The sequence below is a fragment of the Alligator mississippiensis genome, chromosome 2 (genome assembly GCF_030867095.1).
Source record: "Alligator mississippiensis isolate rAllMis1 chromosome 2, rAllMis1, whole genome shotgun sequence".
Lineage (NCBI taxonomy): Eukaryota > Metazoa > Chordata > Crocodylia > Alligatoridae > Alligator > Alligator mississippiensis.
In genome coordinates this window covers 40,349,174-40,366,875 of record NC_081825.1, presented here as the reverse complement: position 1 = coordinate 40,366,875, position 17,702 = coordinate 40,349,174, and the positions used below count along the sequence as shown (strand labels likewise).

Sequence of the window (17,702 nt, the reverse complement as noted above, 5' to 3'; positions counted from 1 at the left end):
AGTAGCAGATCAGGTTGTTCCCTGCTGCTCTGCTGCTTCATTAGGGAAAGGCTATCCAACTTTTGGGCAGCCAGGAGCCGCATGCCACAAGGGCCACAGATCCAAAAGCTGCATACCATGGAGACTACATACCCAGCAGCCACACACCATGTGGTCAGACAGGCTCTCCCTCCCTCCCACCCTCTAGCCACTGCATGCATAGCATGACCAGCACAGCTCCCTCCCTCCCAGCTGAATGCACCATGATAGCAGTCCCTCTACCTCCAAAAGCACAGGGAGCCCAACTTCCCCTCCTGCTGCATGCACGGCACCCTGGCCCCCTTCCTCGACTGGGCATACCGCCCAACTGCAGTGAGAAGCCTGGTTCCCTTCTTTGTTGCATGTGCAGCTCAGCACTCCAGCCCCCTCCCAGCCAAAGGGGCAACGGCAAAAGAAGGAGGTAGGAGAGGGATGGGGAAGAGGGGTGGGACAACTAGATGGAAGCCTGAGGGTCACATGCTAACCTTTTAGGGGACACTAGTGGGAAGTCCTGCACTACGGCATAGCAGATCCTTGTACTAAAAGAGGCCATCATACCATAAACATGAATAAACAAAAAGAAACCCTACAGAGTGGGACCTCAATATAAAAATAAGCAGCTTTGTATTGTGTCAGTTTAAATACTTGGTTAAGAGTTTTGTTGAAGATTCCTTACCAGCAAGATGTTTCCGCAGTCAATGAATCCATTGTTTTCTAGATTACAGTATGTGTGCACTGGCAAAGACTAAACCCCCTGAAAGCCAGTGACAAGGCAACTCTACTATGGTCACCAACATACCCTCCTCCCTCCCCTTCCCACCGCTACACCCCCCTCAGCCCAGCAGAGCTCAAAAGATGTAGTCACAACACTGGATACATTGCTTGTGTTCACTAGAGCAAAAGCATTTCTTTGGAATGTAACTCAGAGATAATTCTTGCTCAGTCTTAAACATTTTCAGACAAACTGAATAAAAGGCACTGTTATTCAAGAAGCATTTTTTGGCTGTAAATGTAAAAAAAAGAAGTGATGCTGATATTGAACAAATAGCCACTGTTTCCCTAAAAAGGCTTCTTTGATACTGAGGTAATTTAATACCTTATGATAAAAGCTTACTAATGTAATAACTTCTTTTGTCTGAAGCAGGTCTTGATTCTCACCTTAAGTCTTAAAATTACATTTAATTCATAACAGTCTACATGCATTATAAAATTAGACCGTTTACTTCAACCAGACAAGTCTGAACAACTAACTCTTTAAACTATACAAAAATAAAGAGTATGAAGTCTTACAAAAAGTAGGACATTGAGACATTAATAGCTGATCCAAAAATGATAACAATAACTTACACACTGCAATAAGCATAAGCAGCCTAAAACAGCTTTCAATAAACAGGACCTCAGAAACAGAATATCAGCTAACGCAATCCCAAGCACAATGACGTCTCTGATTTATTATCTTTGCCACAGTACAAATTTTCACAAACTGAACATCCTTTGTCTGTCGAAGTCTGTAAACAAGTGCTGTATCCCCCCCAGCCCCAATTTTAAGCATGTGAATGTTTAAGTCTTTCACTCAAGTTTCATATTCATTACTTGCATAAGGAATCAAGAGCCTCTTCTCTTGTTAAATTATCTCTATATTTTATCATACAGCCTGCAATGCAGTAAAATCACAGTGAAAGCCCTTGAAAAAAAACATGATCTTTACAGCAGGACTTGAACCGCTCAAATAATAAATGCATCTAATGAAGCTTCCCATAATAAAAGCATGGAGTTTCCATTTCCAGAAATCAAGGCAATTAGAAATCTTATGTTTTTACTTAAAAACTCCAAAAGATCTAAAAGTGAAAAGACCCATCTCCTCAGTCATTTAAGAAATCATACAGTTTCACTTGCAGAGATACTTTTCCAGTCTGAAAAACAGTAGTGCAATTTAATTAGTTTTACTTCCTTATGTTACTTCTGTCCAGTGGACAAATGTTCTAGCTCTGTGGAAAGATAAGAAGATGCTCTGGTAAACAAGAAACTTCGGCAAGCCCACACAGGCTTACTAGTCCATTAAAGCTTGCAAGTCCAAAGTGGCTTAAAAAAAAAAAAAGCTGAAACTAAAAACAAAGCAGAAATAAATAAGCAGAAATGACTGTAAACTGACTGAACATTTTAATGATCTCTGATTTGACAGCTGGCATGATCTTTGACACTGGAGTCATTTAAATAGTAAAGTTGACCTATACAGCTTTCCTGCTATGGCATCCAGTCTAGAATGCCCCAAAGAAACTACCTCCCTAAAGTTTTAAAAAATGAAATGTTTAATCACGCCACTGTGTGGTTTTGCCTTCCCAATTCACTTGGACTTCTTCTTAAAGAGGCTTTTTATTTTGGAGGGCTTTTTGTTTTTTTCACCATTCTGGCATAGGTCCTGTGGGATGCTACTTATTCGAGGGACAGGGGAGGCCTCATGAGCAGGTTTGCAATCGCTGCTGGCTGAGGAGCATGAGGTGTGGCGAGGCTTTGGGACTGGGATCCCACTAGAGAGCTGGTTCATGCTGCAAGATTTCTCCAGGATGCCATTGTACACTTTGCTTGCAGGGCTAAATATCATGCTCTTAGTTTCTGTCATGCCTACACAGTCAGGAGAGCCCCTTGAAATATCTGCAGTAAGAGATGAGGAGTCTCCTGTGGATGATTCCTCTAGTGAGAGTTCCTCCCGGGAGATCTTTTGAGGAGAAAGCGTTTGGTGTATTTCAAGACTTGAAGGAGGAGATTGCTTCCTTCCAATGGATGAATTTAAGGAGTCACATTCTGAACTGGTATCCTGTACTTCCCTGTGTCAGAGAAAAAGAAAAGGGAGAGAGACTGTAAGACAATTTTCTTAATGAAGTTGAGAGGAAAACAGGTTTAGAATATATGCCATTAGACTGCAAACTTTACTTCATTTATTCCACTATCAGTGCCAAAGGTAGATAGATAGATAGATATGTATTAACTAGGCATCTGGATGGTTTAAACTTACGATACCTGGAATAACATCTGAATCGGAATAAGTTCACATATCAGATTCAGAAAAGCCAATTTTATATATGCAATCTTATGGCATGGGAAGTGGCCAGTTCTTCCTTGTAATTTTGTCACACTACTACTAAATGAGTAAATTTTAGTATAACTTTAAAGTCCACAATAAAATGGTATTACTTATTAAAACATAAAAGTTGAATAACTTCAAACCTCAGCCAAACATGATGGGTGCCTGTAGACATGCTGTGGGGCTGCTCTAATGCACTGTAATTACAGTGCGTCAGAGCAGACTTGATTGATCGAGTCTGCTGGAGCATGATAATTACTGCGCTTCAGCCAGCCTCCGTGTCTCATGTATTAGCATCCCTGTGCTTCAAAATGGCAGCGGGGGCACTTGAATTAAAGCTCATCGAACGAGCTTTAGTTCAAGCGCCCCTGCTGCTATTTTGAAGCATGGGGATACTAATACGCCAGATGCTACAGCACCATAATTAGAGCGCTCTACTTAAAGCACCATCCCCACCCCCGGAGCACATGTAAAAGTCCTTGATCTGTTCAGCTCTGTTCAGAATCAGTCATTTGCATTTCAAAGTAGAAGAGCAACAATCATCCAAATAAAGTATTTCCACATTCTAAAAATATTAGTGTTCTGAAGGAATTCCCTAAGATAGGAAGAACCAAGCCAAAGTCTATTATGAAGACATCTACTTTCCTAAAATTTAAGGTTTATGAGGGAAAATGAATGTAAAGAAACAAAAAAAAAAAAGAAAAAAAACTGAGAGAAGTACCAGCGAAAAAAGCAGCATTTTTTCACCCAGCTTCTTATTTATTGAAGATACTTATATGGCCTTCATTATCACAGCACTCAAAAGCCTCAATTTCTTCAGTTTATTTCTCAGTGTCAGAACAAAGACATTTGACCAAAGTTGCATGAAGTATGTGACAAAGCAAGGAACACATCTATTGTAGGCCAGGACCTTATCTACTAAACTACCATTCCTCTGAATTTAAAACTTTCAATTACAAATACACTGTACAGTATAACCATACAATTTAAAGAAGCACCTGAAGTCTTAGAGCAGACAAATTTTCTCCTATGAGTTCCTGCTTTTACTAGCAGGTTTTTCCCTAACTAGTAATTAGACATAAACACAATGGACAGAAACAAATTAGTTCAACTATTTTGCCTCTGGCACAACTTTGACACAAACTTTTTTTTTTTTTAAGTTTATTTGGCTAATATTAGCATCCCCTTTACTGGTAAGCAATGCCAGTGTTTAAATAATTCCAAACCTCCTCTTTAATCCTAACAGCAAAAGAACGAATTTATATTTATAATGGTGACAGGATGCTGACTTAGAAGTTATTGTGATATCCCAATTTCTTGTGCCATTTCAGAAATGAACAGCTAGAAGACAGACTGTGAGGGAACAAGAGCTCTGTGAATAAATTAAGAAAAGTTATGAAACCCATGCAAATGGACTCAGGGTGATTATACTTGAAAGTTTACTGGAGAATAGAAGTCCTTAACATACAATGTCAACCCATTTGTTACCCTATGAAAAGACTATGTTTTTCCTTAGAAAAAAAAAAAGGTAGCAACAAGTGAGCAGAGAGCTCTCTATGGTATGAAGTATAAGGAAAGCATTCTGACCTCTCTTCTGATTAAGGTTTGCATTGCAGTCCACTTTCTCTCAGCCTGATAACTAAGATTGCTTTTGGTCCCCATCAGAGAAAATACAGCTAAGAACTTGAACTGATTCAGTACATCTAAGATTGTGGTAAATACCAAATTCTACCTGCTGTATTGACCATGAAAAGTCCATTTAGTGTTCCAAGCGAGTCACAATAACTGAGGTGGTCAGCCTGTTGGCTACTATATCTTCTGGCTCAGTTCGACTTCTAACACTACTCTAAATAGTTAAGAGCAATTCTACCAGACTTCTAATAACATGCTGGTATTCTTTATACCATTGTTTATCAGCAGTGAAGTAAATAGCTTCTTCCTCTTCTTCAGTACGGTAAAGAGCAGGGCAACTTGACACTGAAAGGATGTCAGGGTCAGGGGAGTGCAAAGTATGCGGAGTATATTGAGTATGTTGCGACTGTGGAGATGATGGCACAACACTGCGCCTCGAGCGACACAAACTACTGCTTCTTGCTAAGGTGCTGGGAGGCTTTACAATGGACCCTGTGAGGGAAAGGGGGGGGAAAAAAAACAGTGTTACTTGATGTTAACATGATTATTGAAAACCCTATAGGCAGATACTCTTTCTTGCAGGAGTGACATATTAGATAAATGATCTTCAGGATCAACGTGTCTGTGAACAGCTACAGTGCTCAATTACCACTACTTAAACAGGAGGAAAGGTGGAGCAAACTTTTGCTTTGCCACACCCTCTCCCCCAGAGGGGTTTGTGGGAATCCAGGACCTGAATATAGCAGTTTTGTGTCACCAAAGCATCCCTCTGGCTAGTTGCAACCACGTTCTGTCTCCTTATGTGCCCCCTACCCGCCTCTCCAGGCAGCATGAAGAGGACAGATCTCAATTGAGAATCTGGTCCTGCATGTTTGTAGGTTTAAAATGGAGGTATTACATTATCATATGTAACATAATTATTCTCCTGTATTTTGCTTGCGTGATAACCAACATAAAACAAGAGGAAACGCTTTTTTTTAGTTAGGTTTACTTGTTTGAAAAAGGTGCTTGAAAAAGCTGTCTGCAGTAAATTAAATTTATTTAAAATCATGTATGCTACAGTTATGAACTCTGACCTATTCAAGACTTGCCAATTACTGCTGTCTCAACAGAAAATGCCAAATATATACTGAAAGAATTTTCTGCTAAATATTGAGCAGATGCCAGATTTATCTTGTCTGGTTTTAACTGCAAGAAATTTGTATTGGTATATTTTTTTCCTCTTTGATAAGGCTTCTTTTCCCCAGACCTACCACAACAGCAACGGCGATGAGGTACAGTTCCTCCTTGTCAAATAATGAAGAAGCAAACTAAGACTTTATTAAGGAACTGTCTGACAAGAGGCCACACGCAGCAGTCCGGGAAATCCTTCCAGTTTGTTTTATTTGGAAAGCAAGCCGGCTAGAACCACTCAAGTGAAAATAAACCTGTGGAATTACTCAGACTCACTGCTATGGCATTCACAATTTATAGACTTCTTCATACTAAGATCATGGCAGCTTTGCAATACTTCACTTGGACAAGGATGGCCTTGCTCACAATGGTGTCAAATTTGCCTACTCTACTTAACTAAGGAAGTAAGTCAGGAAATTCAGTAATTTTGCAAATCAGGCTGGATTGATACCACATGCACCTTTCCTCCTGAGAAGCCATTTTAACCTTGGATAACCTATATTGTCTCTTCCTGTGTATCAACTTATTTGCTTACATACTTATATATAGATTTGTACCATGACAAGCAAGGACAAGGCAGATAATTCCACTAGCTTCTACACTTCCTAGAATCTCACAGTAGGTTTAGTTACCACCCTACTCTCCAAGCAGAAGGTCACTCGGGAAGTCACAGCTTACAATGCGCAGCTGCACCTGACCTCAACTTACCAGATTTTTGCACACTTTGTTGAACTGGGTAGTAACTGAGTTCAAGGACAGAATGTTATATAGCATCTGCTCTCTGGAAGCCTATAAATCTACAGTTCTTAAATTTTGCTTCATTTATTTTTAAGCTGAACACAGCTCTTGACCTGTCAATGTTACAGAAAATTACTAGTTAAAATGAGCATACACTGAATCTGACTGCAGTTATAATAAGATGAACTGTGATAGTGAAGTGAGCTTTGAAGATTAAGTTACGAGCTGGCATAACCATGGAGTAGGTATCCCTTTAAAGTGAAATAAATGCTTGTGTATACAAAATCAAAATTACTTTAATAAACCAGTGTTATGGGATAGTGATGGCTGGCTGTACCCCTTCTTGACTTTTTTTAGGATAAAATATATGGTGATATCTGAGGGTATAAAATGAATAAAGTACAGCAAGTTAAGAGGGAAAGGGACTTATTATGGAGCAGATGCTTTACAATAACAACCCATCTACCTGTGGTAAATAAAAGCTAAACCTGGGAAGACTACCCTGAATAAACCCAGGACTAGGCTCCCCCAGTTCAGCATTCACTTACCACAGGGTAAAAACAAGCATATATTTACTGTGGAGTAGTTGTTCAACAAAAGTCCCAGGCCCTTTTTAATTCATTGTAGTTTGTTCAGTTACGAGTTTCAGCTTTATAAGCTTCTATACATACATCACACCAGGAGTGGATGGAGGAGAGGAGCAGTGATGCAGATGCACCTGCCTTTGATTCCTGCTCCACCCAAACTTTAAAACCAAATGCCTGAGAGGGGCAGTCCCATTTCTGTTCAGATAGTGCTAAGCAAGTCAATTGACTCATGGCTTATTATCATCTCCTTTATTACTGTTAAACTCTCTCTACAGGTGTTAACAACTATCCTTTCTAGGGGTCTTGATGTTTCACTATCCAAACTATCCTTTTTTTGCAATTTTGCTGTCTGTTAGCCATTCCTGGTAATGTTTCTCTCCAATTTTACAATCTTACAGGCTGTTCTTAGCTCTAGCTAAAAACCTTAACTCAGGTGTGGTAATATTAATTCAGCTACAGAAATGAATGACAGTGAAGTATTGGAGGCACTATCAAGACAATCAAGAAGGCAAGATGTTGTCTTCAGAATCTGACACTGAACTACATTTAACTATAATGACTACAAGACAAATGGTACAATATTCTTTGACTACTTTTTGCCTAGTTTGTTCTGTTTTTAAAACTTTATATACACTCCAGCAAATGAATGCACATTCCAACAGTAATATTTGTTTTTTGCTTTTATCTGAAACTGAATAATATAGTGGTAGTTCCCTAACATATTAGTAATGCTTCTAGTTTCTCTTTAACTGAAGAAAGATATATGTTGTGCTACATGTAGGGACTACTGAATTCACGATTCCCTGGATTCATGGTCATTGGCTGGATTCTGCAAAATCCAGGCAATGCCTATGAAATCCACAGGAAAAAAAACAAAACAAACTTACTAAGTGCTGCGGCAGCTCACTGGTGTGGGAAAAGGGGGATGGGGCTGCCTGCTCTAAGGGCTGCCATCTCCCCCTGGGCAATAGCTCACCAAACCTGGAGCCTACAGGCCCTGAGGCTCCTTCCTACCACTTCTGCCACCACCAGTGCCCAGTAGCAGCTGAGCACACAACCCCAGCCCTGGCCTGCTCTGCACCCGCTCTAGCCTTGCCCAGGCTAGAGGGAACCAGCTCTGGACCAGCCAGGATACAAGTACACAGCCCCACTCCCAGCCTTGGTCTGCCCCACGCCTGCTCCAGACCTGCCCTGGCCAGAGCAAACCAGCTCTGTACCAGCATGGAACCAGCACACAGCCCCAGCCTGCTCTGGACCGGCCCATCCAGATGATGCATGGGGCAGAAGCTGCTGCTGGGTACATGAGAAAAGCAGCTTGCCCCACCCACGCCACTGCCAGGCCCTTCTTGTTGTGACCACTCAGAGTCCACATCCAGGCTGCCCTGCAGCTCCTCTTCACTGCCACCACTGCCCCGCTGGGTGGCCCAGAGGCAGCACTGGTAACAGCAGTGAAGAGGAGCTTCAAGGCAGCCCAGGCACAGGCTCTGGGCCTGGCAGCAGTGAGGGAGAGGTGGTCACTTTTCCCTCATGCCCAGCACAGCTTCTTCCTGGACACTGCCACTTAGAATGGGTGGACCAGTCCAAAGTGGGCATACAGTGGGTCAGGATTGGGCCAGTGAGTGCAGGTCCTGGCTGGTCCAGAGCTGGTTCACTCCAGTCAGGGCAGGGCTGGAGCGGGAGCAGAGTGGACTGGGGTCAGGGCAGCGCATGTGGGTCCCTGCCAGTCTCCATGGGATGGGGGCCAGGGCCAGCAGTGGCAAGTGGAAGGAGCTGCCCCATGGGGATAGCAGGATGGGCACCATAGGCCAGATGGCACCTGGGTCAGGCAGGACTGAGGGATCTATCACAGGCTGGTCAAAGTCCCTCCATGGGCCAGATTCAGCCTGTGGGGCCAGATTTTCCCCACCCCTGTGCTACATGAAGACAGACTGGTGGAAGAACAAAGATATCCAAGTCCAGAGAAATGAGTTGCAGTAACTGGGTCCAGCAAGACCTCATTACTGACCTATCTGGATTTTATGCTTGCAGCCTCATGAATGAAGTAATTGTTAATAAGACTAGTGCCCTACTTATAGATTGTCTGCATTATTTACTTTTGTTTAGTATTGTTTTAGCAAAAGCTGTAAATAAACTACTACTACTATTGTTTAGAGGACACAAGTAAAAAATTAAATAGATTAAATAAAGAAAGGGGTACTTTCCAGAATGAACAACAATAAATGTTTGTTTCATTTACACACACATATGCCTGATAAAAATCTGAAACCAAGTAGTTTCTCTGGTGAAGCTTCAACAGTAAAAATGGGGCTGTATCCTTTACACAAAACCATGAACCCAAAGAATTATTTACATATTAAAAAGAAAAACAGCATTCTAGCTACCTGTTCAAGCCTACCTAAATATGAATGCATCTGTAATGAAATGGGAACATCCAAATTGAGGTAAAATTTGACCAATAAAAAAATAATTTAAAATGATAGGAACTTTGTAATCATATTTGTGAAAGTGTGGATAATTACTATAAAGATTTAAGATATACTAAATGTCAGAAGAGATGCTGTCCTTCTAATCCTATCTCCTTAAGCCCGCTGTTATTTTTCTCTTTTACTATCTTCTAAAAAACAAGCAAATACAGCGGCTAGAACTGGTATGCTTTAAACTAGGCATCCAAAGCCACAGGAGTGCCTATACACATGCTCCGTGTTCCAATTCAAATGTAACGGAGCAGACTCGAGTAATCTGCTGTGCCGCATTTTAATTAAAAAGTTCCAGCATTGCTGCAGCAACACATGTATAAGCCCCATGGGTTTGGAAATGGACACTGGGGCATTTTAACTAAAGCTCGTTGAATGAGCTTTAGTTAAAACACCCTGTGTCCATTTGGGGCTTAATACATGTGACGCTGCAGCATTTTAATTAGAGAGGCTCTCCAGAAACTGCTCTAATTAAAATGCACACCCACCCCAGCATGTGTATAGACAGCCCTAGAAACTATGGCTGAATTTTTCAGAAGTGCTGACAGGTAGGAGGGACTAGGTGCCTGATTTTCAGTAATTTTAAGCCAAGGAATTGGTTATTAGCTTATAAGCAAACCTTTGGTAGGAAATGCACACCAGTTGCAAATTTTTAAACTGCTGTTAACAGATAACTGAAGCTTAAGAGTATGTAGCACTCAAGAGCATGGAAGACAACACACTGAGATCACAGTCTTCAAAAGCTGAAATAAGTTGAGTGTCCAAAACCATTACATGCTCCTAACTCCCTGAGAATCCTTAAAAGGTATCTAAATAGACCATCATAGAGGACATTCTAGTTTTCTGCTACTCTGTCCTCTATTGATACAAGACCTGACGCCTTTATGTCCTCTATTTTTCTCTTCAAGAAAAAAATAGAGGACATAAAGGCGTTGGGTTTTGTATTAATAGAGGACAGAGGACAACCGGACTGTCCTCTTTGGTGGTCACCCTATATCTAAAAGGAAAATAGAATCAATAGAAAATTGTGACAATAACTGCCAGAAAGTTTCATCCCTTCTTAGGCTTTACATCTTGAGAATTTTTTTTGTTTTCAGCAGCCAAGTGTGAAGTCATCTTCACTGTCTAGGTAATCACAATTTTAACAGCCTGGTGTCTAGTGATGATGCAATGACTCCATCATCAGGGTGGTCTGAATCCCCAATGTATATTTTTCAACTACAATTTAATTTAAGATAGAATATTTTCCACTGTTGACTTACCACCCTCTTGCAAATAACCAGTTGCATCCCACACAAATATTTTGTCTGAAAACTTCTCTGGACAATAGCACTAATTTGTTTCACGTGGTATATGTCTAGAAAGCTATGTAACATCCTCACAAAAATATTAAGGGACAATTTCCTACTTTTTACCTGCTAGTCTGTTTTCCAATATGGGAGAGAAATGGATTAACATTTAACTATATAGGAATGTGAACATTCTGGATTTTATAAACAAATTTGTCATCCAATTTGCATGGCCAGATTTACAAAAACATTATTTTTAAGATTCTCTTTTTTTTTTTTTCCTGCTTAGAGTCAACAGTAACAGGAAGTATTTTTCAATCTTTACTCTTAGTGCCAGCCCATTTATTGGGCTTCTAATTTTTGTAGTTCCAAAAAAATCTTTTTTTTTAAATTTCCCCCATTAAGATATGGGCATCACACGTTACCACAAAGCAAGATAGGGTGTGAATTTAGCATAATCTATTCTGCATTTAAGAGTGCACTTACAGATATACTCTATCCTGTGATAAATACCAAGCTTCACTTACCCACCTATGAAGATCCATAGAGTAAGCTATCACACATTTACAGGGGCAGCGAAAGCAAGCACATCAGCAAGTAACAGAGTATGCTGTGAATTTACACCCTTGCCTCTTGTTGCCTCTGGCAACTTGTTTGAGCACCAACACCTTAAGTCCTACCTTTTTTTAAAACTTGTTTCTATTTCCTGTCAAAAATGGCCCACAGATTTTTTTTTTTTTAGATCTACTTTGTTTGATCCTCTTCCAAAGCTCCTGCTCATTTCTTTTCACCACATTATTTCTCACTACTCTTGCTACACTTCCTTAATATCTCCCTTTGCGGGGACATACCATGAAACTGTGAAACTATTGGAGGAGTGTCTTCATCTAAGTCATCAACTCCCCCAGCTATTGGGTAAGGCGGAATGGAGACTCGGGGCATCACTACCCAACTGTGATCAGAGTAAAGAGAAGAGGTCAGGCTCGGTAATCCTGAGTTGTGCGCTATCTGAAAGCCACAGATCTTCTCAATCTGCTGCCATCGATAAAGACGCTCTCGCAAACTTGTTGTCAGTTCAGAGAGTGCTTTTCTAAAAAAAAAAAAAAAAAAAAAAAAGAACACACACAGTTATTTGCTTTGTCATCAGCACTGACAATAGTACACCGTCTGACAATTGTACAGAACAGTAGAACAGTGTAATCCCTGCTGTCTCATATGCAACGATAACCTTCGACACTAGCTCACATTAAACTTTTCAGAAGATAATGTACTTAAAAGTAAAATCAAATTCAAATTCAAATAATCTGTAGTGACCGCCATGATTTCTGATAAAAAAAACTGATAATACACATCTAGTTAATACTCTTACTTTGCTTCAAGGATTTTATGGTCCACCTCGTCTAAGGAAGAGCTGTGTGCAACATGCAATGTCCCAAAGACAGTGCTTCTCTTCTTTTTGATTTTTTCTGCCTGAAATGCAGAATAAAACATGAAACCAAGGGCTGTATATTTAATGCAGATGACAAAAACATTGTTTTGAAAAAACAAAGGTAGTAGGTATTTGTGAAGAAGAGAACCTTTATATTTTAACTGCAGAAAACATGACCGGACAACGTTCTATCCCATTAAAATGTTTACATCCACAAGTTCATTTACCTAGTAAAACTGGCCAGGTCAACCAGGCTTTTGCTTCTAAAGTTTTGCAAAACCTCAAACGTGAATACAGTGTCCGTACCTCATCTTTCGCAATAGATAGCTGCATTTCTGCATTTTGTCTTTTAATGTTGTAGTACTGCACTTCCACTTCATGTGTTAACTGGAGCCATTTCTGCAGAGCATCGGGAACAGACCAGTTGCTTCTCAGTTCAAATTCTTTTTCAGCTTTCTTCAAAGCCATTCGAACCTAGAAATGCAAAAATCACCACAAATTTTGTTAATATTGAAGGTAAATGTGAGTCAACCATAAATGCGACAGGCCATGGACAGCCATTTATTTCTAGCACTAAATTTCTGCGAAATTCTTAATGCTAGAAAAATATCCCAGGGGTTGCAGCATACATGTGTAACTCCCTAGCCAGGGGGCTTAAACTCAAGTGAGCTCTCCAGCTACAAGGCACTAAAAGGCTGATTCCTGGGTCACTCTGGACCTTATGCAAGCCCACTGATTGTCTACCTGCTCTCTCCCCTGCCTGGGAATAGAGCAGGCTGTCAAAAAAGCAGCAGATGCCACAGAGAGCCTGGGGAGGGTTCCAGACCTGGGAGAATGCCCTCCAGCCCCACCAATCAGCTGGTCCCAAAGGAATACTGGGGACCATTCTCCCACAGTAGCAACACTCCTAAACCCCCAGGATGGTTGCTGCTGCAGGCCCAGCTACTTCCCACCTCCCACACTCCTCCAGGTCAACCCAGGGAAGTGCAGGGGGCCACTTTCCCATGATGGCAACCCTCCTGTCACATATGTAACACCTGTCCATGGCCACCGTCATCATCCTAAGACTCCTCCTTCAGGACATCTGACAGTCTGGATTTTCAGAGCTACTGCATGTGGCACTGGCTGTGTTCAAGCAAAACAGCGAGACATTTCTAAAATTCAGAATGCAAATTTATGTATACTGCATCAGACCTCAGAACTCCTCTTTATTAGCTTTGAGAACTTGTTGTTCTGTTACAATTTGATCTTGGCATTTTTTAGTCCACAGGAGTTATGAACAAGGGGCATAAATGGGCGTTTATTCACGTGCTCAAGGGGGGGTGCTTTAATTAGAGCAGCTCAAAGAGCTGCTCCAACTAAAGCACCTAGAGTGTCATATGTATCAGGGTCCCTGCACTGAAAAATAGCAGCTGAAAAGTGCCCCTGCTGCCATTTTTCAATGTGGAGATGCCGATACATGTGACACTGAACCATGATAATTAATATGCTCCAGCAGACTTGATTGAGTCTGCTCCAACGTGATGTAATAACAGTGCATCAGAGCAGCCTTGCTGCACATGTACAGGTGCCCAAATATGAGGAACTGTTTTTCATTATACTTGAGTAACATTTTGTTATACAGTTTATCTACATGTGTCTGCATAATTAGGTTACTACTGCATACTGCTTCTGTGGCTATGAAGCAATGAAACATGTTCAGATTAGAAAATGCCTCCAGGACCACAAGCCTAATGAGAGAAAAATAATTTTAAAGAACAAAGTTCATTAAACAAAGCCCCAATCAGGAAATCTATGAAAACTAAAGTGACCCTTAATTTAGATACCTGTACTAGTTCTTCCTCTGCATACTTAAGCCTGCTCAGTTCACATTCAGCTCCCTCCCTCAGCTCCCTCAGGCGCTGTGCTTCCCGTTTTGCATCACTGATTTCATCCATCATTTTGCGCTCCAGGTTTTGCTTTTCTACAGCAACATTTCTATTTTCTTCCTGTGCCTTTATGAGCCTTTGAAGTTGAACAAACATAAGTCTCAGAGAAAAGATTGACAATCCCAACATTCCACTGAACAATGAAAAACCATGAGACATTTTAATATGTAGATGCCATTCATTCATCACAACTAATAATTCAAATCTCAACAAAAATCCCATATCTGGCGCACCAATCTGAATTACTGTCCTTTGTATGTACTTAAAGGTGTAAAGAGAGAAGTACAATCTGGTTTACTATAAGAACTTTAATTACAGCTTCTATATGAAAAAAGTATTGTCTTATTCATAACCCCCAAAAAAGAGTAAGCAGTTTTCAGGAAAGTCTTGCCTGAATGTAACAAGCTATAAAGAAGGGAAGAAAATGCATGAGAAACAGGTTATTTCAAGTTAAGTTCTTTTGCTATCAGTGGATAACATAACACTTTTCTTTAGTCTTTTTTGGAATCACCTTCTCTGATCAAATTTAAAATATCACAGAGAGATTGCAACATGTCAGGCATATTCAACAATTGCGGCTGAACCGGTAGAACTCTCCCCCCCCCCAAAAAACCAAACAAACCCAAAGGTGCACAAATCCAGTGTTGTCTCTAATCAATTCTTCCCCCAGTTTACAGCTTTAAATAAGAAATGAAAACATTCATACCTCAAAATAACACATTAAGACAAATAACTAAGACTTAAATCTTTTCTGGTTGACATACCTCTCTTGCAAGTCAAGAAGGCTTTGTTCTGCATTTTGGAGGCTTTCTAAGTCTTTCATCATTTTTATGATGTGTTCTCTTGAGGTCCTGTTCTGAGTATATGCAAACCAGCAGCCTCCAAAACCAATTACTATAGAAATTATTAGTGCAAAATCCTTTATCCAGTTGTGAGGGGGGCCTGTACAAATAGTTATACAAATTATTTAGTACAGATTTAAAAGGTATGCTATGGAAATGACTTCAGTCATAAAAGTGGTGGAATCTGGCAGTCACCAAGTGGGTTCTAACTTAAATAACTCATAAGCTCTCTCCAATGTGCCCTTCTGAAATTCTTTTGGGGGCATTTTCCAAAAGGAGATTTGTTGCTAAACTTCATTTATAGTAGATTAACAATGCACACTGTATATTGGAAAGTTAACAAATCCTTGTGCTACACTGACACTGGAGTCTTCATTAACTATTTCTATTTCATGAACTATAGAATAATTCATCAGTAACCAAACTGTGTAACTGGGAAGAATGTCAGGTTCAATTCCAAAGTCCCTCCCCTCCATATACAATGCAGTCATTGTGATTAACAGGAACCCCATAAGTGAATGAGGGAAAGGATCAGGTTCAGATTAGCATAAAGTTCTAGGTGACTTGTATAAGGACAATATGAATCTAAAAATTTGGCTGCCCAGCTAAAGATATATAGCTGTTAATCTCTCTTGTATTAAAAAATGATCAAATTAAAGTAATTAACCAGACTAAATTTCTGTAGAAATAAAAGGTTTGATCTGAATTTTAAAAAGGCATAATTTGTTTATATACTATTACAAAACATAAGATATCTAGCCAAGGATTCAGTGATATAAAATAGATTATTCCTTTTACATGTAGATATGGCAATATTTAAACTGCTGCATAAAAATATCCATCAAGATGCACTTAAAAATATTCCAGGGGCACTACGTACCCACTTTAAGGCCAAAAATGACAAGCAGGCTCCTGCTCATGAAGAGGCACTGACATCTCACACTGCTCTTAAGAGACTGTACAATGCAACTGGGCCCCTTGAATTCTGAGTTACACAAAAGGGTGCAGCTGCCTCAGGATTCCAAAAGAAGAAATTTAGTGAAGTAACATGATGGGACAGCAAATCCTTTCCTAAATATGGCTAAAGAACAAGTGGATAGAAGTTTTCAAATGCCATCTTACACAATTCACCCAAAATAGAAATGCAGTTTAACAGTTTACTTATTCGACTGAAAACAAGTAAAGTTCATATACTTTAACTGAATTCTTCTATAAAGGAACAGTAAGAATGTTTCTCGCCTGAAAAGGTCCTGGGTTTATGGAGTCAGATTGCAGAGAATACGTAAATATCCATGCGTGGCATTCCTAATTAATAGCAGTGATATTGTGCAGGAAGGACAATGTAGCTGAACACCTGAGCATCAATACATTACACACTCAAAAGATGCCAAAGTCTCTCAATAATTAAGCAAGCAGATATTACTCCAATATGCACATTCATTATCCAACACAAATTGGTTCTGGTAGGCTGGCAGTCCTGATGCATTTTAGCCATTCTAACTACAAACAGCACAGGGGTAAGTCACATTACTCCATCCGCTGACATTTTGTATCAAGACATAATGTATACTGAAAAGTGTGGTCTGTTAATAAAACAGGACTAAGATACAACAGTGAGGCTCATGCTAGAAAGGGCATTTTTGTAAGTTTTTTTTCTGATAATTTTTGTTATGCAGGCTTGATGACTAGAAAATGATATTTAGAAATTTGCTTTTAGGAACTGGCTTGTAAGTAAACTAGATATGCATTAGAATAATGGTCCAGGGGAACAGCAAGGGTTAATTGGTTTCTAAAAGCCTGTTTGTGACAAAGTTTCCTTCAAGGCCCACTGTGTCATTAGCAAGCAGGCATACACATCCTGGGAAATTAAAAACATCCAAAGTGTTCCATAACATGAGATAGGTTTGCTGCATTGGTGTCAGTTCACAGTGACCAGCTGCAGAGCCCTTGGGATTTCTGATTTTGGTAGACTGATGAAATTAAGATGTGTGCATGTGATGGGTTTAGGAAACAAAGCATTATGCTGACAGGACAGAATGTGGACAATATGATGACCACGGGGAAACCAATCAACGGTAGCTGGAGATGAAGAGTCATCAGGAGGAGGAAAAAGAATACAAAAGGAGGGATTTCAGAGCAAAGGGTCCTTGAGGGGTGAACCTGAGGCCACCATGGACAGAGGGCGCTTCACCAGCCCATCCTGCTCACCTCATTGGAGTGGGAGGGAGGCCTTGGCCCTTGACCTCCAGGCTCCTGACATCTGACACACAAAAAAGAACCACAGGGTGAAGCTCACATACTGGCGAAACACATCTTCCCTCTGTGACAACCCTAGGACTGGTAGATATAGAATGGAGTTGGGGGGGGGGGGGGGAAGGATTTTGTTTGCCTCGCCTGTATTATTCATATCTGCTATCACTGTGTATCAATAACATTTGCCTATTATTGAATGGAGAAGTCGTGGTCAGTCTGAGGGTTTGGGTCTGCCCAGAACAAGGTGTCCGGGTCAG

At 40.4% G+C, this 17,702-nt stretch overlaps 1 protein-coding gene across 2 annotated transcripts in view; it reads right to left on the bottom strand.

The window, feature by feature from the left end:
* Positions 1 to 1,177: 1,177 nt before the first annotated feature.
* The window catches only part of STIM2 (stromal interaction molecule 2), a 149,540-nt gene continuing 133,015 nt past the window's right edge, over positions 1,178 to 17,702 (bottom strand). For both annotated transcript variants that reach the window (XM_059721619.1, XM_059721620.1), the window contains exons 6-12: positions 15,115 to 15,292; positions 14,249 to 14,426; positions 12,729 to 12,896; positions 12,363 to 12,463; positions 11,845 to 12,083; positions 5,005 to 5,224; positions 1,178 to 2,843 (exon numbers count right to left, since the gene is read on the bottom strand). In XM_059721619.1, the coding sequence (XP_059577602.1) occupies positions 2,363 to 2,843; positions 5,005 to 5,224; positions 11,845 to 12,083; positions 12,363 to 12,463; positions 12,729 to 12,896; positions 14,249 to 14,426; positions 15,115 to 15,292 (1,565 nt within the window). In that variant the 3' untranslated portion in view covers positions 1,178 to 2,362. The remainder of the gene's footprint in view (positions 2,844 to 5,004; positions 5,225 to 11,844; positions 12,084 to 12,362; positions 12,464 to 12,728; positions 12,897 to 14,248; positions 14,427 to 15,114; positions 15,293 to 17,702) is intronic.